General features: G+C 39.3%; 1 protein-coding gene across 3 annotated transcripts in view; it reads left to right on the plus strand.

Annotated features, from left to right (window-relative positions):
• Positions 1-7,214, plus strand: part of XIAP (X-linked inhibitor of apoptosis) — a 44,174-nt gene extending 36,960 nt beyond the window's left edge. For all 3 annotated transcript variants that reach the window (XM_080909843.1, XM_080909844.1, XM_080909842.1), the window contains 2 exons: positions 1,292-1,492; positions 6,298-7,214. In XM_080909843.1, the coding sequence (XP_080765969.1) occupies positions 1,292-1,492; positions 6,298-6,491 (395 nt within the window). In that variant the 3' untranslated portion in view covers positions 6,492-7,214. The remainder of the gene's footprint in view (positions 1-1,291; positions 1,493-6,297) is intronic.
• The last annotated feature ends 20,157 nt before the right edge of the window (positions 7,215-27,371 follow it).

Genomic DNA, 27,371 nt, shown 5'->3' on the forward strand with positions numbered 1-27,371 from the left:
TGGAAGTTAAAGGTAGTTGTGAGCCACCATGTGAGTGCCAGGAACTGAACTCAGGTCATCTGGAAGAGCTAGTGTTCTTAGCCTCTGAGCCATCACAGTAAACTGTGTAGGCCAGACTGGCCTGGACCTCTCTCTTTTTGCCCCAGTCTCTGTAAGTGCTGGGATTGTGGGTGTGTTCATGTATGCAGCTAAAATGGATAGTGTGCAGCTGACTGAGTCCAGTGTGAATGATGGTGAGTACTCTGAGCTTCAGCCTCAACAGTATTCCACAGTTCTCCTGAAGAAACAAAAAGGTGATGTTGTCTATCCGTGGCCACATTCTCGTTTTGCTTTGTTTCTTGTTTCTTTGTTTGTTTTTAGAGACAGGGTTTCTCTGTATACCCCTGGCTGTCATGAACTTGCTTTGTATACCAGGTTAGCCTCAAACTCACAGAGGTCTGCCTGCCTCTGCCTCACAATTAAAGGCATGTACTATTATAAATTGTTGATAGAACTAGTACTATAAACAAGGTCTTCTAAATCCCATAGCATATTGTAGATATAATTTTTAAGGGGTTTTGGTGGTAGTGTGGAGTTTTTCTATGTGTCTCAACTGTCCTGGAACTCACTTTGAAGATCAGGCTGGCCTGAAACCCCCAAATACCTTCCTGCCTCTGCCTCCAGAGTGCTGACATTAAAGGTGTGCACCATAACACCTGATTCTAGTGTTCTTTTGAAGTTTCAATTTGTTTGTCTTTTGTGGGGCTTGTTTTCTTTCTTTTTAAGATCTCCTTTTTCAATCGAAGAGATATGTTTCAAAGAAAGCTTAATTTAGAGTATCTGCTGAGTCCCTGTTCCCTAATGTAACATCATGTTTTGTGTGTCAAGGGTTACAAGGCAGGAGAATACTACAGATATCTGTAAATAAGCTTGAAATGCAGAGCTACGTTCTATTATTTGGAATGGATTTGGTAACAGGTATAAATAACAAAGTTAAATAATTTTTTCTAGCATACTTTTTGTGGTTTTCTGAGACAGGGTTTCCTGGATGTCTTTGAATTTTCTCTGTAGACCAGGCTAACCTAAAACTCCAAGATCTGCCTGTTCTTACCTCCTGAGTGCTGGGCTTAAAGGCATGTACCACTACCACTTTTCTTTTCAACTTGGGGAATCAAAGCCACAACAACACACACAATAGGCAAACACTCTACCACTGAACTCCAGCTATATTAGTCTTAAATCCCTAAACTGTTTTACTGTGTTAATGAAAATACTTCTACTATGTTCTTATTTCACCCAACTTTGATTTCAGATGATACCATCTTCCAGAATCCTATGGTACAAGAAGCTATACGAATGGGATTCAACTTCAAGGACATTAAGAAAACAATGGAAGAAAAACTCCAAACCTCTGGGAACAGCTATCTATCACTTGAGGTTCTGATTGCAGATCTTGTGAGTGCTCAGAAAGATAATACGCAGGATGAGTCAAGTCAGACTTCATTGCAGAAAGGTATGTATTACTTGCTTTTGACACATAAACAGAAGTGGAAAGAGGAAGGGGGTGGCTTCAGTAATAAGCAACTCTTTTGTCATCTTAAGTCTTCTCTTCTGTCTTTTTGGCCATGTCTATTTTAACATATATTCAACATATAAGAGTATTTTTTTTAAGTGTGCCCTTAATGGTGCTGTGTTTCTCAGGCTACTACAATAAAATTTATAATAAAAATTTCACAGAACAGGTAGTTTAAACAAAGTACATTTGTTTCTCGAATACTGGGAAGTTTAAATGTAGGTCCCCTGCATATAGTTGACTTCCCAAAATAATGATATTTCATGCTAATAATTTCCCCAAGAGTTCTCGTGCTCATGACTTCATTAAACTTAATTGTATTCATGCATTGCTTAACAATGAATATATATTTTGAGACATGTGTTGTTACTTAATCGCATTGTTGAATGAACATCATCACATATAGTTATACAAATATAGATGGCATGTGTCCCAACCACTTGTTGTGGCCTCTTCATGCAATCCAGATACTTTAAAACATGAGATGTTTGCCATGAGGCTGCTGTTGGCATGACATGGCATATTATTTCATGGTAGTTGATTTATATGGAGGAATATATTCTGATAATAAAGTATTGAAGGTAATATATAAACCAGTAGCATAGTTGTTGGGGTTTTTTATTATCAAGTCTTATTAACTATATATGTTATGTTTTCATATGACTTGCAGCTTAGGAGGTTGGTTAATACCAGCATCATCACAAACACATGATGCATTATGCCATAACATTAGAAACAATACATGTTCTCTGATTACCAAAGCATGGTTCAGTAGCACTTGACTCTTCTTCCCAAAGCCTTTCCTCTGACCATGACTGTGGAAGGGTAAGGCTATATACGTGTAAAGGCCAGAAATCAACCTGAGGGTGTGTGGAAGCAAATTCTCAGGCATCTCTGACAAGCCAGTCTAAATAATTGGTGAACTTTATGTTCAGAGAGACTATCTCAAAAAGTAATATGGAGGAGCAATTGACAAAGATAACTAACATAAGTCTCTATTCTTTATGTACATAAGCAAGCACACAGGTATACACCAGCTACATAAATACAAACATGGACACATGGACACACAGGTTAATTTTTTCAGATTCTACACATTTTATTATTGAAAAAAAAAGTTATCTCAATTATCTCATGTGAGACAGAAAAGTAAATTAGAAATCCCAGTTTAAATATGACCAAGTCTCCAGTGGTCCAAACACTGAGCTCCATCTTGTAGGATTAATGTGTGACTGTGAGTCAGCATAAACCCTCAGTTACACCACTGTATGTAAATTTTTACACCCCAGTTTACTTCCTTTCTGGTGTCTTCTCTTGGACTTGGACCTGACTTTGTTACCAGTTTTCATCCAAATCCATTGGGTAGTATTGCCTTTGTTTCTTGGCTAGGAATCTCTTGATTCTGAAAGGCTTGTGAGAAGACAAGGCAAGAAGCAATCAGGTGTGTGGTGCGTGGATAGTACAGGAAAGGTTCATACATTTTTTTGTTTTGTTTTTAAATGCATGAAAGGAGCTGCAGAGATGGCTTACTGGTCTTAAAAAATGTATTCTTGCAAAAGACAAGAGTCTGGTTCCCAGTATCCACTTTGGGTAGTTTGCAACAATTTGTAACTCTTGCTCCAGGATATGTGACACCCTCTTGTGGATTCCACAAGCACCTGCACATATATGCATAGACACGTGTGTATGTGTACTCGTGCACATGCATGCACACACAAATAAATGGTATTTTAAAATAGGCGAAGAACAGAAATCCCTAAACTGTACCTAGTAGTCCCAGCATGCCTATATTCTCAGCTGCTTTGGAGGCTGAGGTGGTAGGATTACTTGAGCCTGGGAGTTCAAAACCAGTCTGAGCAACATATAAGATCTTCAAGTTTTAAATAATATACTAAAGATATTAGGAAGTAACATCAAATGTTTATCTAGATATCAATCCTTTATTGCTGTGTTCCTGGAACATCCTTATCTCAAAGTGGGCCTTGTGGGAAAATACAAGGGGAAAGAGCCCTGATTGTGGTGATTGTAGGTTTTAATCCTAGCATTCCAGAGGCAGACGTAGAGGTAGGTGGGTCTGTAAGAGTTCAAGGCCAGCCTGGTATATATAGCAAGTTCCAGAATAGACAGTTGCTTAGAGACACTGATTCAACAACAACAAAAAGATGTCATAGGCAAGGATGTAGAGTACAATAGTCACCTTTGTAACATAAAGTAATTACTAGGGATAAATTACTAGTCAGGAGCATCCTCAGTATGTGACTGACTAGAAAAAGTAGAGCTGATGATATCTGTGTTTGACTTCATTCCTGTGGGTCTGTAAAATGGAATCAAAATCAAACCCATGAGGGATATTAATTCCTGGGCATGGGGGGCCATGCTTAAAATGCCAGTACTCACGACTATTTTAGGCTAGCAAGACTCTAAATGAAAGGGGTATTGTATCCTCAGCTATAGCTCAGGTAACAGAGTGTGCATAGCATGCAGATAGCCTAAGATTTCATCTCCAGCACAGCAAATCTTGGATGGAGTAGGATGGAGTAATATAGGCTTTTAATCCCGGAATTTGGGAAGTATAAACAGGAAGGTCAGGAGTTCAGAGTCATCTTTGACTACATAATGAGTTTAAGGCCAGCCTGGGATTTATGCAACCCTGTCTTTAAAAGGCCAAACAAACTAAAATATCAGAAAAACAACCTAGACTGAATTAGTATTATGCTTTTGTTATTTTAGTAAGCAACCAAAAATACGGCAGATAAGTTGCTGCCAGAGATTTCTTTTGTGTGTGTTGGGGAGGTGAGACAGCTCTGAGTAACCCAGGCTGTCCAGTAACTAGCCCCAAACTCAAGAGATCCACCTGTTTCTACTCCTCAAATGCTGGGATTAAAGGCATGAGCCATCATGCCCAGCCTTGAGAGAGACTAGAGTGATCCTTTTGTCTCCTTCTTACCCAAAGAGCTCCAGTGTGGCAGTGCCTCTCTCCGGTTCAAAGCTCTTCACCAGCTCTCAGAAACCTCGGAATCAAATCTTAACTCTTCGATAGTTTGCCACATATTTAAAGGTCAATTCCTGTTGACCTGCTGTACCTGGTCTATTTTCCTTCATACTCAATTACCAAATTTACTCATGCTCTTATAAGCCATGTTCTGTCTCTTGCAGCATGCTTCATTTTTTTCACCTTTGTTTAATACTACTGTCACTGTAGTATATGTCATAATTTCCTGTTTGCTGTGTTCCCGACTTGGCTGAATATTGTGTGCCTAAAGTATGTGTATATATTATTTACTGTATACCAAATGCCCAAGTGAGTGTTCAGTAAGTGCTTTTCCTTGAAGAAAATTAAACTATCGCTTTCCAAACATGTTTCAGAAACAACGTTCCCTCTAAGACATAGATGCCATAAAAGGGAGTGATGGTGAGCATGGTGGCACACCATTAATCTCATGATTCAGGAGGCACACACAGGCAAATCTCTTAGTTACAGGCTGCCACAGCTTCATAGTGAGACACAGATTTTTTTTGTTTTGTTTTGTTTTTAAAAAGAGATACTCAGTTAAATGAGGAAATGCATTGTTTCCATACTGAGATGTATACAATAAAGCAGTTCCCATGTGACCAGCACTTGAAATTAGTAGAACCTCGCAGGGCTACTAGTGTGATTGCTCAGTGGGTTATAGCGCCCACTTCCAAGTCTAGCAACTATGGTGTAAAAAGAGAACCAACTCCTGAAAGTCAACCTCTTCACTTTGACATGTGTGCCACAATGCACCACTCACATAGATGTAATAAATTATTTTTTAGAAAGAAAGAAAACGTGTTTTTTAAAAAAATGCCACAAGAGGTAGGTATGTGGCACAATGAATGGTATACAGTATCCTGAACTTTTGGGGCTGCTGACTCCTCCACACATACAACCCAAAGGGGGAAGAACCTTCAAGTAATAATCATTTGAGGCTAGATTAACAAACCATTAGTATACAGTGGTTACCAAGATAGTTAAAATATGCACTGTGTTTGAGTAATGCCTAGCACACAATATTTATGTTCTGTCACTGTTGACTGTTGTTGCTGTTATCATATATGACTACAAATCATATTTGTTAGCATTTCACTTCAGTATCTTCTATATGCTAATTACACCCAAATGTTTTTGTTTGGATACCCTGCCAACACCTTAAATAGACTTGAAACTGTAAAGCCTTTACCTCCTTTTATATTTCCAATAGTTATTACCGCCTCCTTGACACATTAACAAACCCAACATTAGTTCCCCTTTCTCTCTTCAGCCCTCACATCTAAGCACTAAATCCTACCTGTACCACTGTAGAAGCGTCCTTCAAACAGACCCCTTCCTGGAATTACCCATGCCTTTCAGTATGTTTGTGCCTTTACTTCATCCTTGCTTTTTCTGTGCCTGGTAATTTGTTGCCTGTACTTAAATGTACCACTGCAGTCCTCCTTGTCGTGATGCCTTTCCCAACCACCCAGACAGAAGAACCTGTTGATCTTGCCCCAGAGCACTTTGTATGTAACCTGATTATAGCACGTTCCACTTTGTACTTGCCCTCTCTAGCTGCAGCTCACAGCCCCTCCCACTAGCATACAAGCTACTTAAGAATCTGTGCTATGTCTGAGTCATTTTCATGTCTCCCAGGGCTTGAGTGTCTGGCACAGGAGGGGTTCAATGTTTCAATGAATTTAAACAACAAAATCCAAAACTGGTATATGTTGTTTTTCTCTTTATACAGACATTAGTACTGAAGAGCAGCTAAGGCGCCTACAAGAGGAGAAGCTTTGCAAAATCTGTATGGATAGAAATATTGCTGTGGTTTTTGTTCCTTGTGGACATCTGGTCACTTGTAAACAGTGTGCTGAAGCAGTTGACAAATGTCCCATGTGCTACACAGTCATTACATTCAAGCAAAGAATTTTTATGTCTTAAACCAGCACCGCAGTAGGCATGTTATGTTCTTCTTACTCTAATTGAATGTGTGATGTGAGCGAACTTTAAGTAATCAGCATGGCATTCTATTAGCATCTGCTCCCAAAGGGAAACAAATGGTAACAGCACTGTTTCGGTCTAATCGTTGAATTTCTGGATCTTGAATTTCTGGATCTTTCAGGTTATTAGCTGTATCATTTATCCAGTGTTTTATACAATTGAAACCTTACACAAAGAAGCATTTGTATAACTTTTCACATGTAAATCTGTAGTACACTGACTTGATTTCTATGTGTAAGTGAATTAATCACATGCATTTTTTGTTCCTTTTGTATAAGTTTAACAAATGGAGTGTTCTGCATAAGCAGGGAGATTTGATTTAATCTGCCCAATCACTTTATTTTGCTTATTGTAAACAGAAAGAACCGTTCCACACTGGTGGGAGGATAAACATTGTTTTTAGATGATTGTGTCTGTGTCTTAGGATTCTGTCCATTTCCTTGGCATTTATTGGAATTCTAAATGTACTTATGAGCATTTTAAGTGATTTTGCCATCTCCTAATGGCGTGTTCGTGGTGGACGACCATCTAACCAGCATGTACTGACATGGAAAGGCAGCACAGACATAGTAATGTAAAATACAGATGGTAAAACACTATAGATATAGTTGGAGCCAAATCAACACATGTGTATTTTGTATCTGTATAGGATAAAAAGATTTGTATCACACTCTTAAAATGTATTTTTTCTTCGAGGGTGGGGGTGGGGGATGGGTCTTAGACGGGCCTATAGAGAGCCCTTCACTTTTTTTTTTCCATTTTTTTTTTTTCTGTATGAAGCTTTTATAAGTTTGTATTATTTTTTATAATCAGAATTCTTAGAAAATATTTTGCTGATTTAAAGGCTTAGGCATGTTCAAACGCCTGCAAAACTACTTATTACTCAGTTTTAGTTTTTCTAATCCAGGAAGGCAGGCCAGTGAACTTTTCTGGTGCCAATGTGAAATTTAAATGTTTTTGTTTTACCTGCTTTGTGGATGAAAAATATTTCTGAGTGGTAGTTTTCTGACAGGTAGATCATGTCTTCTTTTCTTGTTTCAAAATAATATTTCTGATTTTGTAAAATGAAATATAAAATATGTCTCAGATCTTCCAATTAATTAGTAAGGATTCATCCTTAATCCTTGCTAGTTTAAGCCTGCCTAAGTCACTTTACTAAAAGATCTTTGTTAACCCAGTATTTTAACCATCTGTCTGCTTACGTAGGTAACCGTAGACGCGTGTTTGTTTGTATACAGCTTGTAGTTTTAGTGTTGGCTCTCCATGTTGTGATTCTCAATGTCATTTTGTGTCCTGAAAGTTTTGTGTAGTTTTTACCCTTAGAATGATTAAGATGTATATAGTGCAAAATATTCAGTCTTTGATTGTTTTATGTTTGTTTGTTTTCTTGACTAGTAATGGTAGTGGATACTTTAAAAATATTTTCTCAAGATCCTTAAAACCTTGGAAATTGTAACATACTGACAAGAGTAGTTTTAATATTTTTAACAACTTGTATAAGTCAATAGGAATAAAACAAAAGCTAAAATGCTTCATAGAACACAGGATTTACCTTAAGTAATTATCGTGATAGACCTCTTTTAAAGACTGGTCTATTTTACTACAGATAACAGTTTGGGAATGAAACTGTTACAATTTAGACTTTTTGTTGTATTTTCTAAGAGAAAGAGTATTGTTAGGTTCTCCTAACCTCTGTTGACTACTATGGTAAGTAATGTTATTTTAATTGCAAATTTAAATAGATACCAACAGAATTAAGTAACTGACTGCCTTTTTTTCATGAAAATCATTAATTCTGTATAATGTCTTCTGCTTAGGTTCAGTTATATAAACGTTAGGTTGCATTTGATCTAAATTGACTAAGATTTCAATTTCAATCTATATTTCAAGAACTCTACCATAGAATAGAAGTGTTAGTTTTAAAAATTGTTTCCAAGGCACTTCAGGTACAAGTCATGTGGGTAGTTTGTTTAATCTAGTTGTTAGCCAAGGACTTAAGGACTGAATGTTTTCAAGTAAGGCTTTTCTTGTTCTCAGAGCCTCAGTTCACTAAGGTTTTAAAAACCTCTTTTAAAAACCTGTGTACTGAGAGTTAAGCAAGACCTCTTTTCTTGTCTTCATGAGTTGCGAAATTGAAGTCAAGGAGCTGATGTGGCTAACAAGTTTATTTTAGGAATTGTTTAAAAAATGCTGTTGCTTCGGGTTCTTAAAATCACAGCACTCCAACTCTAATCAAATTATTGGAGACTTACCAGAGTTGGTCTGAAATCACACTGAAAAATAGAGGCACTGGGTCCTTTCCAATATGGCTGTGTAAAAAAATGGTCACTTGGAAGGTCACACTATAACCAGAGCTGGATCATCACCCTGAGAGAGTTCTCAGTGTCTGTGTGTGTGTTGATATACTTTTTCTGTAGAAAGTTCACTCTAGGATTTTTGAAGTAACCACCCATTTTACTACATATTAGTCATGTGAAATTTGAAGTTATTTTACAATAAATAGTTACTTTTATTTGTTATTTACTCTGTTGATGAAAATTTTTGTGTTTAGCCTTTATTATTCTTTTGCCTCTTCCTGTAGTGAGGGGTAGAGGTGAGGTGAGTTTAGTAAGTGAATACAATGTGATTTTGCTGTGGTAGGATAATTGGTTGTCTTGTTATTTACAGTATGTTTTTTATCTGTTTTGTTTTAGTAAGACTTATATTTTGAACTCTCTGAATGGAAACTGCCACTCCAGCATTAGCTGCATGCATTGTTACCATTAGAGTTAAATCTTACTGTATTTCTGAGTACCTAGATACCAAACCGGGGAAATGAAGTAGACCATCACTGCTGTTAGAGAAACAGGAAAATGAATGGAGAAATATGGGAGAGATACCATTTTAGTCAAATCTTCTCTTTCTTAAGAAGGTGGCCATCAGTGAAGAAACGAACTAGCCAAATAGGCTTGACAACCCGAATTCAGATTCCCAGAAAGCACATAAAAGCTGAGTGCAGCCAGGTGGTGGTAGCACGTTCCCTCAATCCCAGCATTTGGGAGGCAGAGGCCTCTGAGTTTGAAGCCAGCCTGACCTACAGATTGAGTTCCAGGAAAGGGAACCCTGTTTCACAGAACAAGACAAACAAACACAAAGCTAAGTGCATTAGCCCAAGTACCTGTAATCCCAGAATGCCTACATGAAACAGGAAATAGCTAGGAGAATGTCCAGAAGCACATGGTCACCTAATGCTTATGTATTAACAAAGAGGCACCATGGTACAAAGTAGGAAGGTGAGGACCCACCAACATCCAGAGGTTATCCTCTGCCTCCACACATGCACCAAGGCAGGTATCCATTTACACGGAGACACACACAGGAGAGAGAAAAGCAAGAGTATTATAACCCAACCATCTTCCAAGATGATGGAATGCAACTCAAGAACATCTTATATACTCTTAAGTGTTTACTCTCATCCTAAAACTTTTAGTCTTGTTCATGGGTTTGTCTTAATGGAGGATCTTAGACTAAAGCTTAAAAGAGGGCCTGGAAAGATAACTCAGCTGTTGAGAGCACTTGCTGCTTTTTCAGAGGACTTAGATTCAGTTCCCAGCATCCACATGATGGCTCGAGGACATGTAACTCGAGCTCAGGTGCCCTCTTCTGACCTCCGTGGGCACATGCATGCACACATACATACACAGTCATACACAGCTACACATAAAATAAAAATAATCTTTAAAGCTTAAATGAACCTCTTACGTTAAATTTTAGTCTATTATTTCTCTGGATGCTTCTTGTAACAAAGCTATAAATTGTAATAAATAAATAGTTTGATCCTTTAAAATATTTAAATTACTTTTTCAAAAACTAGAAAAAGGATTCTTACTAAATTCTGTTGAGTTTTCCTAAACAGTCAACTTATTACCATCCTAATGTCTTAGTTTGGCTCTGAAATCTACATTAAGCTCAATGTAGATTTTTTTCCCCTTACATAATAAAATCACAGACCGTGAGAGCTAGAAATGACCTTAGAAGGTCACTTACTCACACCACCACCACCACCTCCATCTTATTGTTGAGGCAACTACTCAAAGGAGAGGTAATTGGCTCGAAATTATATAGCCAACTTGTGATACTACTGGGACATAGTTTTAAGTTGAAAAAACCTCACTATACCAGCCACTTGTCCTGGAAGTCTCGGGTGTTTTCAACTTTTCATTCTATCACACTCTTAATTTTCACTGCACATTAGGTGGTACTTTATATTTTCTACAGTAGGACAATTGTTGATACTTTCAAATTAAACAGTTTGACAGTAATGCTTGAGTGGTAAAGTTCTCTTTTGGAGGCTGAAGTTTGCAGATGTGAGTACAGATGTTTAGCATTTACTATGTGCTTATGTATTATTAATGAGCATTTAAGATTACTGTGTTTTATTATCACTGTCTCTACTTAGGAACAAACTTTCATTTTTAATTTGATGTAATAATAGCTTTAATGTAATTTCTGTTTTTACATTTTTTTGTTATTCTTTACCTGAATGACCAATTGTTTTGTCATTATACTATATTTGTGAATATAATTTTATGACTCCCTTTTGTTCTTTTAATGGATGCCTTTCTTTCATTATATAAACTTAAGAGAATTGCTTTCTACTCTATACTCTGTCATTTGTTGTAGATTAAAGCTTATTTTTCTGTGAATAAGACTTATTCAATAAAGCACTATTCTTTAAAATGTTATTTTCTTTGTATTTGATTTTGTTTTGTTGAGACAAGATTTCAACCCAGCCTTGAACTCAGTATGGGTGAGGCACCTTGAACTTCCTCTGATCCTCTTTCAGCTTCCTCCTTAGTGCTGGAATTAGCTGGTATATGAAGCATTGAGGATCAAACTTGGTCCTACTAAGGTAGATTGAATTCAGGTCAGCAGGCTTGACAGCAGGTACCCTTATCCCCAAACCAGTCAGTCTTTGATACACTGTATACATCAAAGTAATTAGCCAGGTATGGTCCATGACTTTAATCCCAGCACTCAGGAGGCAGAGGCAGGCAGATCTGAGTTCCAGAACAGCCGGATTACATAGAGAAAACTTTTGTCACCCTGCCCCCCCCCAAAAAAAAGTAGTGAATCTTTTAAAAAAATACATTAAAGTCAGGCCAAAAGTATGGTTCAGTGAGAACAGTGGCATACATGAGAACCTAGATTTACAAGGAGCAGTTCAAAGTGACTATCACCCTGTCCCTCCCAGTAATTACAATATAGGTTCCTAAATGAATTGTATTCCAGCCAGGGATGATGGCACATGCCCGTAAACTCAACATGTAAAATCCAAAGACAAGAGTTCGAAGCAAACTGAAGATACATGAGACCCTGTTTTCAAAAAACAAAAGGGTATTTCAGGCCATCTGTGTTAGGACTGGTTAATCTTTGACAGTATAATCACTGTCAAAAGCACTGTCATTATCAAAAAACAAACAAGACTTTTGACAACAAAGCCACAACACATTTGTACTAGGGTCTTAATCTCTAGTTCCAGTTGGATTTAAACTTGGCAATCCTCTTGCCCCAGCCACCCAAGTGCCGACACTGGGCATCAGCCATTATGTCCAGTTCCCTTTCAGAAAATGCTTTCCTCCTTACAGTATACCTTTGAGCTTTGTAATGATAATCAGAATAATCCCCAACTGCTTTGAGCTTAAACTGCTCTCATCAGTGACTGGCATGGTGGTTCAGCAAGTAAATGTACCAAGTCTGATGTGTGTCAAAACCCACAAAGCAGAAGAGAAATGACTCCTGTCTATTTTATTCTGACTTCCACATATATACCAGAGCACATATGTGTGCATGTACGAGAAAATAGATAAGGATTTTTTTTAGAACTACCCTTTGATCAAGCCTTGAAAGTTAAGGGTTTGAAAGCTGAGCTATAAGTGCTGGTAGATGACAGCAACCGGATGAGACTGTGCAGAACGGATCTGCACTTGTACAGAGCCAACACTACAGTGAAATGTGAGCTGTTAACTTGGAAGGAAAGGGTTTCAGAGTTGGAAGGAGTTGTCCTTTCTAATTCATAATCATTTGCAGTTCCGATTCTTTTTTCAGTTCTGAAATCTTTAAAGTGGTACAAAAGAAAATAGTGGAAACAGTCTTTGGATGATGAGAGTTGTGTAAATTGATACATGTACCAACCAAAATAACAGTCTCAGTAGGTATAAAACTAGGTGGCAGTTTATTTAGTATCTTAGGTCTTAGTTTGTATGAGATTTCCAAAATAATATAATGGATCATAACTAATGAGAATATTGAAGATCTTTTGTATGGGCCTGTACTTGTTAGCCCTAAGTTTCTGTATAATATTGGAAGAATACTGGTTTCAAATAAATGCAGAATAAGAACCCAGGAGAATCAGATTTTCATTCTTGTTTTTCCCCAGAAGAATTTAAATTGAAGAAAGCCTAGGATATAATTAAATGGGATACTGGGTATTGAAACAAAGGTCTCTTTCAAAACCTAATTTCCAATGTAGCTCAAGATGGCCTCCTTGTATTGCAGGCACACTTTCAATAGCACTAATTTACTGTCAACATGTATACATATATTAGATAGTCTTACCATTTCCCAGAATGAAACCTAGAGAGTCACTTATACTAGGGACGTTTTCTATCACTTAGCTATATTCCTAACCCCACAAATGTGTATATTACATGGGAAATTACCAATGTGTTTTTGTGAACACCAAACTGATGTTCAGAAGAACTGCTTTTAAAACAACAGACTCCACCCCCCATAAAGTTAACCTTTTTTAAAGTTAATCTTCTGAAATAGGGAAATGATTTCTAAAATTATTTTTCATTGAATACTCAAACAGGGATCATGGCTCTTTCTTTGTAAAAAATTAACAAATGTTTATGTTAATCATTAAGAGAATGTCCTAACAGATCTGGAAAAACCTGTTTTTCTTTCAACATTTTATTTGATTATTAAGATGAAGATACTCTACTGTACTTAGCTCTCTATATAAACTTTTCAGATGTTACATTTTATGTGAGCTGTAAGAATGGAAAAAGCAAGTGCCAGCAATAGTTATAAATCAATATTTTTCACTAACTGATATGAACATAACAAAAAATAATAATTCAAGAGGGTAGCCATTCCTGTTTCTCCTTCCCTGTGGGATTATAAAGACCATGTGAAAAAATGTACATGAGAGATATTTAAAAGGAATAAGCCCTCTGTGAGTCTGAAGAATCATTCGTCTAATTAGAGTGTGTGAACTAATTACAGGTTAGTTTCACACAAAATGAAACAGTTGCGGACCAGTGTCTGATTAATCAGGGATGTGGGATGATGAAATGCATTTATGGCCAATTTCATAGCTCTCAAAATGCTTTCCATCTATTTTCTTGTTCCCTTCTACTCTACATCATCAAGTGTATTTAAATCAGAAGAATATGTATAATGGCTCAGGGGGAATTGGAGATGTTGTTGCTATGTAAAATCAGGAAAATTATGTTCTTAAACCATGCAATTAACCTTCAAATAGGGAGGTGGGTAATGTAGCTTAGTGGTAGAGCATTTTGCCTAGTCCTGGGTTCAGTCCCCATCATTACAACAAGGCCAACAAACCAGTAGTGACTCTCACATAAAACTTTGGGGGCAGTTATCAGTTTTCTAACGTGACTATGAAAAAGAATGTAAAACATTTATGTTCTGAACATTTATGTTCTCAACACTACATCACTAAAATGAATTTTCAAAGTACTTTATCCACTTCATGTTTAACTTCCCTCTCAAAAGGACTGTCCTTGTGATTCTTAAAATAGTGAAAAAGCCATGGTGAAGTTAGGTGACTTACCCAAACTCCTGCAGGTAAATAGAGTCAAGTCATAAGAGCCTTTACTTCTGTTACATTTATTTCTTTCATGTGTGTATGTGTATCTATTCTTTTGCTACTTGTGGCTTCTTTTCTATTCTTTCTTCCACCCTGTCAACCCCCTAACACTAGATAGGAGAAAAAGGGTAGAAGGGAAAGGGGGTAATGTTATCCACAGACCCCTTCCTGCTGATAGGGGCCTGGAGTTCCTTGGGGCATGTTTTGATTTTCACCATCAGGGTACCAAACTTGTTGTTTCTTCAACCCTGCCTCTCAGGGCCCTATCATTTATATACTCTCTGAAAAGTCCCCAGAATTCCAGAGGTCACACAAGTACCGAACTATCCGCAGCTGGCAAAATCACACCCCTGCTATAGCACGAGTTAAATCATAGTCAGCTGCTGTGGACAGTCTGAAGCAGACCCACATCCCACAACTAGGATCAAAATGAAAGCATATTCCCATACTATTTCTGTGTTTTTTTTTTCAAAGAAACCAACGTTCTCACTTCATGTAAGGGTCTGCACAGTACAGAATATATGCAGAGGTGAGAGGACCAATTGTGGGAGTTGGTTCTCAACTTCCATCCCGTGGGATCCAGGGATTGTCCTCAGGTGGTCAAATTTGGTTGCTAGTACCTTTACTAACCACCGAGCCACCTTGACCATCCAAGAACCCTCACTTCTACTCTTTAGCACCATGTCATTGCATCTCTCATTCATTATATCCATGCCACATATATAATTTACAGCTGAGGAGCCCTAGACATAGAGGTTACATGACTCACCCAAATCATATGGGGAATCGCCAGTCAAACTGTTCTTATAGGCAATAAAGCTGTTTCTAGCTAACTTTAGGCATTAGCTACATTGGTTGCCTTGCCGTCTGACATGTATGCCTTCAAATCTAGAATCTTGGGTTGTTTTGTTGTTTTTGTTTTACTTTTTTTTTTTTTTTTTTTTTTTTTTTTTTTTTTTTTTTTTTTTTTTTTTTAGGGCTTTTTGTTTTTGTTGTTTTGTTTCGTTTTGGTTTTTGGCATGGCAAGACATGGCTACCCATATGATACCAAGGTACAAAACCAAATTATATGTGATACATGGGTGTGTGGAGTCCTTAATCTGCCTGGTTTAATTTGAACCTTGCCTGTCTAGGTGATTAAACTTAAATTCAAAAGCTGTATGTACATTTTAAATTTCAGTTTTGGGGGGAATGGCATGGTACCCGTCAGTGGTGCACTCAAAATGTACAGGCAGGAGGATCAGGAATTTGAGGCCATACTAGATGACGTGCTGAGACTGTGTCTCCAAACAAACAAAAAGGGAGTTTGGAAATGGGTCCTGAGGCTAAGTAGGTCAAAAATAAAGGACTTACCTAATGTTCTTGAAGCACTAAGTTCTATCTCTAAACTATTTTATTACATTGACAAGACAAACATTGGATATTAGGATATCGCCGCATGTCTTCCTATAGTCACTGTGTTCCCATTGGTGGGGACACTACCTAGTCCATTCAAAGGTCATTACTGGACACTAGGTTCCTTTTTAACTCAGCCCATAGGTAATGTGTTGAATGAACATCATGTGAAAGAATGAATGAACACATGAATGAAAAAATGGGATGGGAAGACTAAAAGCTGAGCATTGAAAAAATATATGCTCTAATATAAAATCAATACTGACTTGTCTAAAGAATCTTTTCCATCGAGGAAGCTGTATTACTAACGTCTTCTTTTGCTGGATCACTGGATCACTGTCACAGTAGAGAAGGGTGTTGGCGAGAATGGCTGGAGCTGTGGGGTCAGGAGCAGATGCATTCCTCATCAGGAAATAAGGAGGGCATAATGGTTTGTATGCGGTCCATCCAGGGAGGGGCACTATCAGGGGCCTTGTTGGAGGAGGTGTGTCACTGTGGGGGTGGGCTTTAATACCCTCGTCCTAGCTGCCTGGGAGCCAGTATTCTGCTAGCAGCCTTCAGTAGAAGATGTAGAACTCTCAGCTCCTCCTGCACCATGCCTGCCTGGATGCTGCCATGTTCCCACCTTGATGATAATGGACTGAACCTCTGAACCTGTAAGCCAGCCCCAATCGAATGTTGCTTTGGTCATGGGTCTCTGCACAGCAGTAAAACCCTAATTAAGACAGAGGATGATGTTGGTTTTTAACTTGGCTCTGTGTAGTTTCTGATTTTATTCAGCCCCAGACCCCAGTCACACTCAGGCTAAATCTTCCCGCCTTTGGAAAATCTTGCAGACACACTCAGATGTTTGTCTCCTAGGAGAAACATGGAAGATTAAGAATCACAGGGGACAGGCCAGACTGAGCATCTCAATCTGCATTTGCCTCCAAAATTTAGGGATTGCAGGCACCCTGCCACATCCTTTGTAAAACAAACATAAAGCATCTACTGTGTGCCAGCAGGCTGTGTTCTAGACTCCCTGTCATAGAGCGCTGAAGGGCAAAAGGTTTGTGTAGTTCAAATAGTGTGGGGGAAGGGATGACGAAAGTGTGGTAAAATACTAAAGTACTGGAGGACAGGAGTTCTGGCTGCAGAGATACAGTGCAGAATCACAAAGCCAGAGGATTTAGTTTGTTTTCAGACAAGGTCTCACTATGTTGCTCATGTAGGTCAGACTGATTCTTCCTCCTCAGGCTCCCGGGTGGGGAGCTGGCATTACAGGTGCACCCTGCTATGCCCAGTCTTAAAAATGGAAGTCTGAAGACGTCCAAAGGCATTTATTGAGAATCTTCCAGGCTACTTGTAGTTTTCTTTTTGTTAGTGCTGGAAACGGAAATCAGTGCTCTTGTGTATGTTGGACAAGCACAGTATCCTGTTAGCTGCATCAGCAACACTAAGGGGCTTGATTTGCACAGCATCTTTTGGGATATCTGCTCGTTTTTAAAGATTTCTTTATTTATTTAATGTATACAAGTACACTGTAGCTGTCTTCAGACACACCAGAAGAGGGCATCATATTCCATTACAGATGGTTGTGAGCCACCATGTGGTTGCTGGGAATTGAACTCAGGACCTCTGGAAGAGCAGTCAGTGCTCTTAACCACTGAGCCCTCTCTCCAGTGCCCAGGATCTCTGTTTTAGATGAATTTGCTCTGCTTCCTCCCCCACCACCCCTGCCACATTCGATGGATGAAGATTAAAGGAGGTGCACTGAACTTCAGAGAAAGAAGTTGATTTCCTCAAGCTGGTTTTGTGGTGTATGTGGAAACATAAGGAAAATAATATCCTTCCACTTAGCAATGATCATCTAATCTCAGGCTTTCTCTGGGGTAGATGAATTCACCATACAGGCCTTACATGGGTTCCTCCTTATTGAAAAATATATCTTCAAATCAAACTACGCTGGGGCTGGAGAGATGGCTAGGTGGTTAAGAACTTTTCCTGCTTCTTTAGAGGACCCAAGTTTGGTTTCTAGCACCAACACTAGGTGGCTCACAGTCTTGGGAAACAGCGCCCTCTTCTGACTCCATTGGCACATGGGGCCCACACAGACTCACTGACACGTTAAAAAAAAAAACTTAAAACAAGGTCTCATTATGTAAACCTGACTGGACTGAAACTCTGTGTGGAAAGCAAGCAGGCCTCTACCTCCCAGAGATCCGCTTGTCTCTGCCTTCCAAATGCTGGAAATAAAGACATTAACCACCAGCTGGACAGTGGAGAGGCAAGGCCCTCAGGAGGCATGAGAAAAGTGTGCATCTATGAGTTCAAGGACAGCCTGGTCTACACGCTTGTTCTAGGACAGCCAAGGCTATACGAAGAAACCCTGTCTTGAAACAAAAGCAAAAGCAAACGGTTTTCTTTTAGTTAAGCTACTTTGTCTAGCAATCTTAATGAAATTATTGTTCGTCTTTTAATTTCATCAAACCAAATTGTATTATGTGTTTGCTGGAAATTCTGAGAAGTAGGATAGAGAAAAAAAAAAAGAAAGGAAAACTTAGAGATCTGAGGTATAGCACATGCTTAGAATGCACAGGGATCTTGGCTCTGTTCTCACTGCTGGGCAAAAAATTAAAAAAAATAAATTAAGTAATTAAAGGAGGGAGTGCAATTGTCCTGTGGTGTGATGCTAGAGTAGGCGGTATATACCTTAGCTTCTTAAACTGTGTGGAACCAGCCCATATGGGATCATATAAGTAAATGTGCGGTCATGAAAAATTTAGCAAGAGTGGAGGGTCTCTAAATGTGTGATATCAAAAAATGAATCAAAATTCGCTCCGGTATCACGGGAGCCCACCACATTCTTGCTTCTGAACACAGCACACTGCCGCTTTACACTGTACAGGCCAATAGACACTGCACAAAACACCTTGACTCACATGTAAACCTATCGTATTATTGAATCCGTGTTTCTATCACACTTACAAAATTTTCTGCTCTTTAGAAATGTAAATGGTGTAATCATAACAAAGGCTAATATTTTCCTACCGTCATTTCTTACCATGGAAGTGTCCAATCAGTTGACCTTCTATTGTGTTACATTAGAATCTGTAATTTGCCGGGCTGAGGACATGACCGGTTAGCTCTTCCAGAGGACCTGGGTTGGATTCCCAGCACCCAGATGGTGGCTCCCAACCATCTGTAACTCCATCTTCAGCTGATCCAAGGCCCTCTTCTTGTTTCCTTTGACATCCAATACAAATGAGGTGCACACACAAGCTTGCAGGCAAAACTCTCACTCAAATAAAATAAAGATGATTCTTTAAAGAGCAAAGCATTATTTTAAGAATTGATGTTAGAGTTGCTGACTTGATTGATATTCATAACAAATTGCTCAGGCAATGGGAGAACTGGCTCAGTGGTTATAACGGTCTACTGCTGCTCTCGAACCTGAAGTCAATCCCTGGTACTCACATCAGGTATCTCACACTTGCCTGTAGTGCCAGCTCGGCAGAACCCAATGCCTATGGCCTTTAAGGACACTGGTACTACGCACACACACACACACACACACACACACACACACACACGATTTTAAAAATAAAAATAAATCTTTTAAAGTTATTTAATGCATGAGAGCATGATATAAAGGAAACATTTCTAACAATTTCCAAAAGGGCACTAAACTTATTTCTGCCACTTTGTGCTGTGTATTTATGTGAACTGGCAATATCACAGTGACAATTACAAAATCAAAACACTAATCAACCCTGAAAAGTTTGAACATTTATTCTATGTCCTGAAGTATCAAATATTTAGCCAAGTTTCTCTTTTTTTGCGTAAAAATAAACACAACTACCTTATGTATGCAAATTTAACAAATGATAAGGCTCTATGTATTCCAAAGAATTATTTTTATTTATTATTGGCAAAAGTTTGATCTGTGAACTTCTTTCATAGTCCTGTATTCTCAAGGTTATGTAAAAATTTCTCACATCAAATTTTTTCCCATAGGTTATGAGTGGAAAAAGATTAGGAAGCCCTGGTGTAAACTGTCACCACAACTGGAATACAGAACACAAATCCTCTGTAGCCGGATAAATGCAGAGGTTTGATAAAAATAAGGCCATTGGGGCTAGACACATGGGTCAACAGTTAAGGGCACTGATTGCTTTTCCAGAGGATCTGGGTTCAATTCTCAGCATCCACATGGCAACGCACAACTGCCTCTAAGTCCAGTTTCAAGGGATCTGACACCCTCACACACATAGCTGCAGGCAGAAGAACAGTGCACAGGAGATAAAACTAAATAAAGAATGCCATCAAACCTAAGGGATCTGAGAACATTCTAAATCTTATAGCATTGAAATTGTGAAAGTGTGTGTGTGGGGGGAGGGTTCCATGTATCTTCAATATTTAAAACCCATTTCCATATGCATCCTATATAATTGAGTAATAAGTATTCAAACAGCATTTCATCTCAGGAAGAATTAAGCCTCTCTTGCTTCCAACCACTACCTACAAACAAACAAACAAACAAAGAGGAGCCAGAATTCATTTAAAGCACAATTCAAAACACTACTTCATTTGAAAACGGTTCATTAATTCAGATGACAAATTGGGAATAGTAGCAACTGAGCGAGTGATTCATGATGATTGAAGGTGCCTCGTAACCTTTCTGTCTCCATTTCTACATCGGTCTGTCGGGAATAATGGTTTCATGGAAGTGTTATGAAAAATAATTAAGATCGGTAATGCACTTTGAGATCCGTGGATGAATCGTGCTTTCAAAGGGCATAATTACACACAGCAGTGAGTCTCTCAGAAAGGCTTCCCCTTTAATAGGCATTCAAAACAACAGTGCCCAGGCAGGTTTCCCTGTGCTCAAGTGACTACCACATGATTTAGCCACAGATACCAGCTACCCTTAAAATGATATGTAGCACTTTGTGGTGTCACACACTTGCAGTTCTGACACTCAGGAGCCTGAGGGAAGAGGATCATTGCAAATTCAAGGCCAGCCTGGACAAATAGGGATCCAGATTAGCTAAGGCTCTATAATGAAACTTCTCTCTCATTCCCTCCCTCCTTCCCTCCCTCCTGCTCTCTGTCTCTGTCTCTGTCTCTCTGTCTCTCTCTGTCTCTCTCTCTCTCTCTCTCTCTCTCTCTCTCTCTCTCTCTCTCACACACACACACACACACACACACACAGACAGACACACACACACAAAGGACCATTAATTCATTGGGTTTTCTTTCCTCTTCTTTCTCATTTTCCCTGTGAACTTGGCTCATCCATCTGCTCTGTGAGAACAGGCAACAAAGAATGTAAAAAATCAACTTAATCACGTCACTGAACTCCAAGGGAGATCTTTAAAATATTAATTACATGGCTTTAGGGATAAAACTTGGACCTCACACATGTGATAGAAGGTCCCTGCTAGTGAGTCAACAGGGAAAGGTATTTGTGACCAAGCCTGTGGACAGGAATGTGACACTCCTGACCAACACACTAGAAAGACAAAACTAATTTTCTCTGACAGCAACACACACCCAAATAAATAAATGCAATTTTAAAAGAATTAGCGAGTCAAGCCTGCTGGCTCATGACTTTAATTATAGCACTTAGGAGGCAGAGACAGGCAGATCTCTATGAGCCCCAGGCTAGCCAGGGCTACATGTTGAAACCCTGTCTTAGTTACTTTTCAATTAGCAATAATCGCACCTCAGATAGACCTTGTTGGCTATGATACTGCCACTGTGCACAGCTTTAGTTACTTTTCTACTGCCGTGATGAAACACCATGACCAAGTTGTAGGGTTTACAGTTCCAGAAAGTCCATGATGGCGGAGCAGCTATCAGGGACAGTTGAGAGCTCACATACCATCAGGGACACTTGAGAGCTCACATATCAAACCTCAAGCAGAAGGCAGAGGGTGCACTGGAAATGGCAAAAGTGTTTTGAAAATTCAAAGCCTACCCGCAGTGACATACTTCCTCCAGCAAGGCCATTCCTCCTAACCATCCCCTAGAAGTCACCTCCTGGGGATCAATGCCTGAGACTTACAGCAGACAACTCATTAAGATCACCATACCCTGTCTTTTAAAAAATATTCTTAGACATTTTTGAGATTATGATTACATCATTTTACCCTTTCATTTCCTTCCTCCAAGCCCTCCTATGAACCCCTCCTTGCTCTTTTTCAAATTCATGGCTTCTTTCCTACATTGTGTGTGTGTGTGTGTGTGTGTGTGTGTGTGTGTGTGAATGCATGTATGTATCTTATGTATATATTCCTAAATACACAAATACAACCTGCTTAGTCCATATGTTAGTTATTATGTGTTCAGGACTTATTATTTGTTACTGGATAACCAGTTCTCCACTCTCAGCATTCCTTAGCTGACCATAATTCTCTGTGGAGGGCTGAGGCCTCCTGGACTTTTGCCTGATAATGTTAGCATATCTATTTCTGTTTCCGAGTCCAGCTCCTGCATAGGCAGTTATGCTGGTGAGACTTTATGGCTGTAGCTTCTGACATTCCAAGGCAAAACAGTCTCCCAGCAAAAGCTTCTCATGCTAAAGTTGGGTTGTTTTGTTAGGGGGTGCTTGGCATTGTTACCCCAGATGGGAAATTTTAATGTAAGGTATATGTGTATGTATATTTCCACACTGACTTTCATCTATTGTAGGTAGTTTGGGGCAAATAGTTAGTATGATTCCTTGTGACTTTTTCAGACATCACTACTTTTTTTTTTTTTTTACTTCCTCCCTCCTGTATTTATTTCCCTTCATCTCCCTAGAGCTCCCAGCTTATCCCATTTTCCCAGTCAGATCACTTGTGCCCTGCTGTTCTCTATTGCTCCCCCACCATTCCCAGCACCCTTCCACCTTACCCTGGCAATGGCCCATTTTCTGGTTGCTGATGTTCTATGTTGTATACTCACACCTGAAGAGTTTGATCTGGGAACCTCAGAGGAAGAAGAACATCCACTTACTAGACAAGACCCAGAATGACCTATCCTGTCTGTCTGTCTTTTTTTTTGAAACAGGCCTTCTCTGTGTATCCGTGGCTGACCTGGAACTCACTGTATAGACCAGGCTCCCCTTGAACTCAGAGATCTGCCTCCGTCTGCCTTCTGAGTGCTGAAATTAAAGGTGTGTGCACCAACACTGCTCAGCAATTCATCCCGTCTTTAAAAACATTTTAAGGCATCTTTCACTTCTTTGCACAATATTTGCTTTCTTATTTACTTGATCCATCTCCTGTTTTCTTTACTCTTATTTTGTGGAAACGCACAGCAAGTGACTTCTTTAGGCTGATCACAGTAGGAGAATAATAGAGATGCTGAAGTAAGAATATTGAGTAGTTGAGCTGGGAAAATAAAGGGGCTAAGATAAATGAAACGGGAAACAAAAGAGAGGACTTAAATGCCCCTATGAAGGGACCCCAAAGCAAGTGGAGGGAAGGAACATTTGATCCCTAACTCAGGCAGCTCCCCCATGAACACCCTTTACTGGTTTGCCACCTCAGAGAAATATGAAAGATTATCACCCCTTCCTATGACAAGCAAACAATGTTCTGAAGCTTACTTCTGATGTTCTTGGATACATATTAATAAATTTTCATTTAAGGGGAACACTCTTGCTTTAAACAAACTCCCCGTTAAGTTAGAATGTTTGGTTCTCATGGAGAATTTGAAATAGAATGGAAAGCATTTTCCATAAAGTAGTGATTAAAAAAAAAAAAAAAAAAAAAAAAAACAAGCCTTATTCATTGAGCTAAGTTTCATCCGTTTGGAATTAATGTGCATAAAAGCTTTGATACAAGAATCCCAGGCCAAAACAACAACAACAAAAATCCATGTTCTAATAACTTTCTTCTTCTACCACCTCTGGTGGGTGGTGGGCTAGAGGAGAGATTGAATGTTTATTGAAGTAGGTCAGAAAAATGTATGCCTACACACAGCTTTGGCCAGCAAGCCAGGCATCAAGCTAGGATGAACAAGGGCTGCCATCTGCTCTGCCCTGACAGAAGAACAACACTGCCAACAAGGTGTCTCTTTGCCCAATGCCAGGGGCCTGTATAGCTTCCAGATGTGGATTCTGTAGTCAAACTTAGTTTATCACGCTTACACAGCAAGCTCTTTATCAACTGAGCTAGTTCCCCAGAGCATTATACTATCTATACTTTTGCAAAATGTTATCATGGGGTAAAACTAGATAAATTTTTTTTAAAGTCCCTTTTTGTGTCTTACAACTGTAGGCTAAGCTACAATTATGTCAATTTTTTTTCTATTAAAAATAAACGGGGAGGGGATGCTGGTTGGGGGGGGGGCAGAGCCTATTGTGTTTATCTCCAGGAACACAAACACACACACACACACACACACACAGACATGCACACACCATGTAGATCAGGCTTACCTCGAACTCGGTGAGATCCACTTGTGTTGAAATTAAAAGCATCCAACACCATGCTTAACCTAGGACATTTTTTAAAAGTGGAACAGGAGTTGGTGATACAGTGCTTGCTTGGCATCTGTGAAGTCCTAAGTTCTGTTCTCAGCATCACGTAAAACTGGATGTAATGCCACACACCTATAATCTCACCAATTGGGACACAGAAGTAGGAGAATCAGGAATTCAAGGTCATTCATGGCTATCTACTGAACCCAGAGTCATCCTGGGCTACATCTATAGCTCTCTATAAAAATGAAAGTATGATCTAAAATGTTATTTATGTTTGTCTGTTTATTTGGTGTGTGTGTGTGTGTGTGTGTGTGTGTGTGTGATATGTGATTGGGACAGATGGTAGGATGTGCATGATCATGTGAGAGGCCAGAGGGCAACTTGTCTACTTCTCTAGCCGACTGAGGCCAAGCACGAGATTTAAATCTCTATCCTCCAGCTTCTACTGATGCTGTCGCAGGGATCACACCAGAGGCTCACATGCCTCCACCAATTTTAGGCAGTGCTAGGAATCCTCAGCCTGAGGCCTCTGGTATACTAGGCCCACACTCTTCCCACTGAGTTACATCCTCGCACAAGTCTAGGTTTGTTATTGTTGTTGTGGCCAAATACCTGAGAAGAGGCAACTTAACTGAGGGGAGGGACATGTTTAAAGATAGATGCCACCATGGTGCGAGAAACATGGTGGTAGGAGAATGAGCCAACTGTTCACATTGCTTCTCTACCCGGAAGGAGAAAGCAAATGGGGCCAGGCTAGCACTCCTCAAGACTGCCTTCAGTGACCCCATTCCTCCAGTGCGGCTCCTCTTCAAGTATCGTCTAAAACACCACTAATCGGCTGAGGACTACATGCTCAAACATAGGAGCCTCTGGGAGACAGCTCACATTCAGACCACAAGTGCATATAGACCAACAACAGCAACAAAAGCGCCAGTGGGTAAGCTCAATGTGAGATACGAGATCTGTTTTAGCCTTTGCTATTCTGTTAGGGAATTCTTTTGCTGAGAGAGTAAAAGGGGGAAAAAATCTGCTAGCCCATAGTTTTAAGTACTAAAACCTTCTCTAATTAAAATATTCTGTGTGAGTCAATAATGAGGTAATTCAAGTAGAATCAAGCTAACACCTTGATATAGAACTGAAAAGAATTACAGGTCAAAGTCAAGGATCTGCTTTGTATCCTGCTGCTATGATATGCAAGAATAGGTGTGGCTGAGCAATGAATAATGTATGTGCTGAAAGTCCAACTAAGGTGCAGAGATACCTGTAAATACAGTGTTTTCTTCTTTGAGAATATGCTTTCTTTCACAAATATTCTTTAGGGATTTCATACTATGTATTTTGAACCCCCTACTATTCTCCCTAACTCTTCTCAGGTCCACTTTCCCCTCCTCATGCCCTCCCTTTTAAAATTAATCCACTGAGTCCAATTTGTGCAGTATTCTTTTGGGGGAGGGGGTGGGAGGTTGACACTATGTAGTCCTGGCTGTTCTAGAGCTCAGTCGCCTCGAACTCAAAGATCCTTCTGCCTCTGCCTCTCAAGTGCTGGGATTAAGGCCATGTACCACCACTCCTGGGCAACAGTAATCTTTTAAACAACATCCTGACCATCAAAAAGATGAGATGCTTCATCCTATGAAGACTTGAGCAATATTATTGAAACAAGAAGTAAAATGATTTCCAGAAGTTTGAGAGACCTTTGCACCACCTTGGAATACAAGATAGATCACTGATTAGCAGGAGCAAAATTCAGTTACTGAGTTGGGAAAGAAAGAGAAAGCAGAAAGGGGTTGTGACCCACAGGTTGAGAAACCCTGCCATAAACCAATGCTGTGGTTTTGATTTTTATTTATTTTAATGTGTGTGTGTGTGCCAGAGGTCAAAATTGTGTGTTCTTCTCAACCACTACTCTGTCGATTTTTTGAGTGTCTTTTAGTGATCTGGAACTCACAAAGCTAGAGTGGCCAACCAGCAAGTCCCAGGAATCTTCCTGCTTCCCCAGCATGGTAATGAAGGTTCATGCCTCAGTGCCAAGCTTGGTATTGGGTGCTAGGTATCATATTCAGGTCCTCTGCTTACACAGCAAGTAATTTCCTGACTGAGCCATCTTCCTAGCCCCCATACTGTAATATTTATTTTATGCTTGTGAGGTAAGTGCACGTGTATGTGTGTGTGTGCGCGCACACACACATATAAATGCTTGAGAGCCAGAAGGGGAAATCAGGTTTCCTGTATTACTCTTTGTCTAGTCCTTTTTATTTTTGTCTTTCTCTGTGTTTGTTTGTTTCCTCTTTGTTCTTTGCACTTATTCCTTTGAGGCAAGATCTCTCTTTGAACCTCTGGTTGACACTCTCCTGGCTAGGCTGAAAGCCAGAAAAACCCATTAATCCCCTTGTCTCTGCTCCACTGGCAGCCTAGGGTTATATAAAATGCCTGGACTGCAGTCCTGAAAATATGAAGCAAACGCTTTTAACTTCTGCGCCATCTTCCCGGCCTCTTCCTCTCTGCTACAGATCTGTAATTTCTTTCGTTTTAAAGTTTAAATATTTTTAATTTCTTGAGATTATAATTACATCATTTCCTTCCCTTTCCTTCATCCAAACCATCCCATGACCCTATGTATCTTTAGCCTTAGCCCTTTGTCTCATGTAAAACCATAGCCTCTTTTACTTTAAATGCTGTCAACAAATTCTCTCTCTCTCTCTCTCTCTCTCTCTCTCTCTCTCTCTCTCTCTCTCTCTGTGTGTGTGTGTGTGTGTGTGAGTGTGTGTGTGTGTGTGTGTGTGTGTATTAAATGCATAAACAGAGAAATTAGGGAAATGACCCCCTTCACAATAGTCATAAACAATATAAAATACCTCGGTGTGATTCAAAGCAAGCAAGTGAAAGATCTGTATGACAAAAACTTCAAGTCTCTGAAGAAAGAAATAAAGAAGATCTCAGAAGATGGAAAGATCTCCCATGCTAATGGATTGGCAGAATTAATATAGTAAAAATGGTCATCTTGCCGAAAGCAATCTCCAGATTCAGTGCAATTCCCATCAAAATTCCAACTCAATTCTTCATATAGTTAGAGCAATTTGCAAATTCATTTGAA

This window comes from Micromys minutus, assembly GCF_963924665.1.
Source record: "Micromys minutus genome assembly, chromosome: X".
Classification (NCBI taxonomy): domain Eukaryota; kingdom Metazoa; phylum Chordata; class Mammalia; order Rodentia; family Muridae; genus Micromys; species Micromys minutus.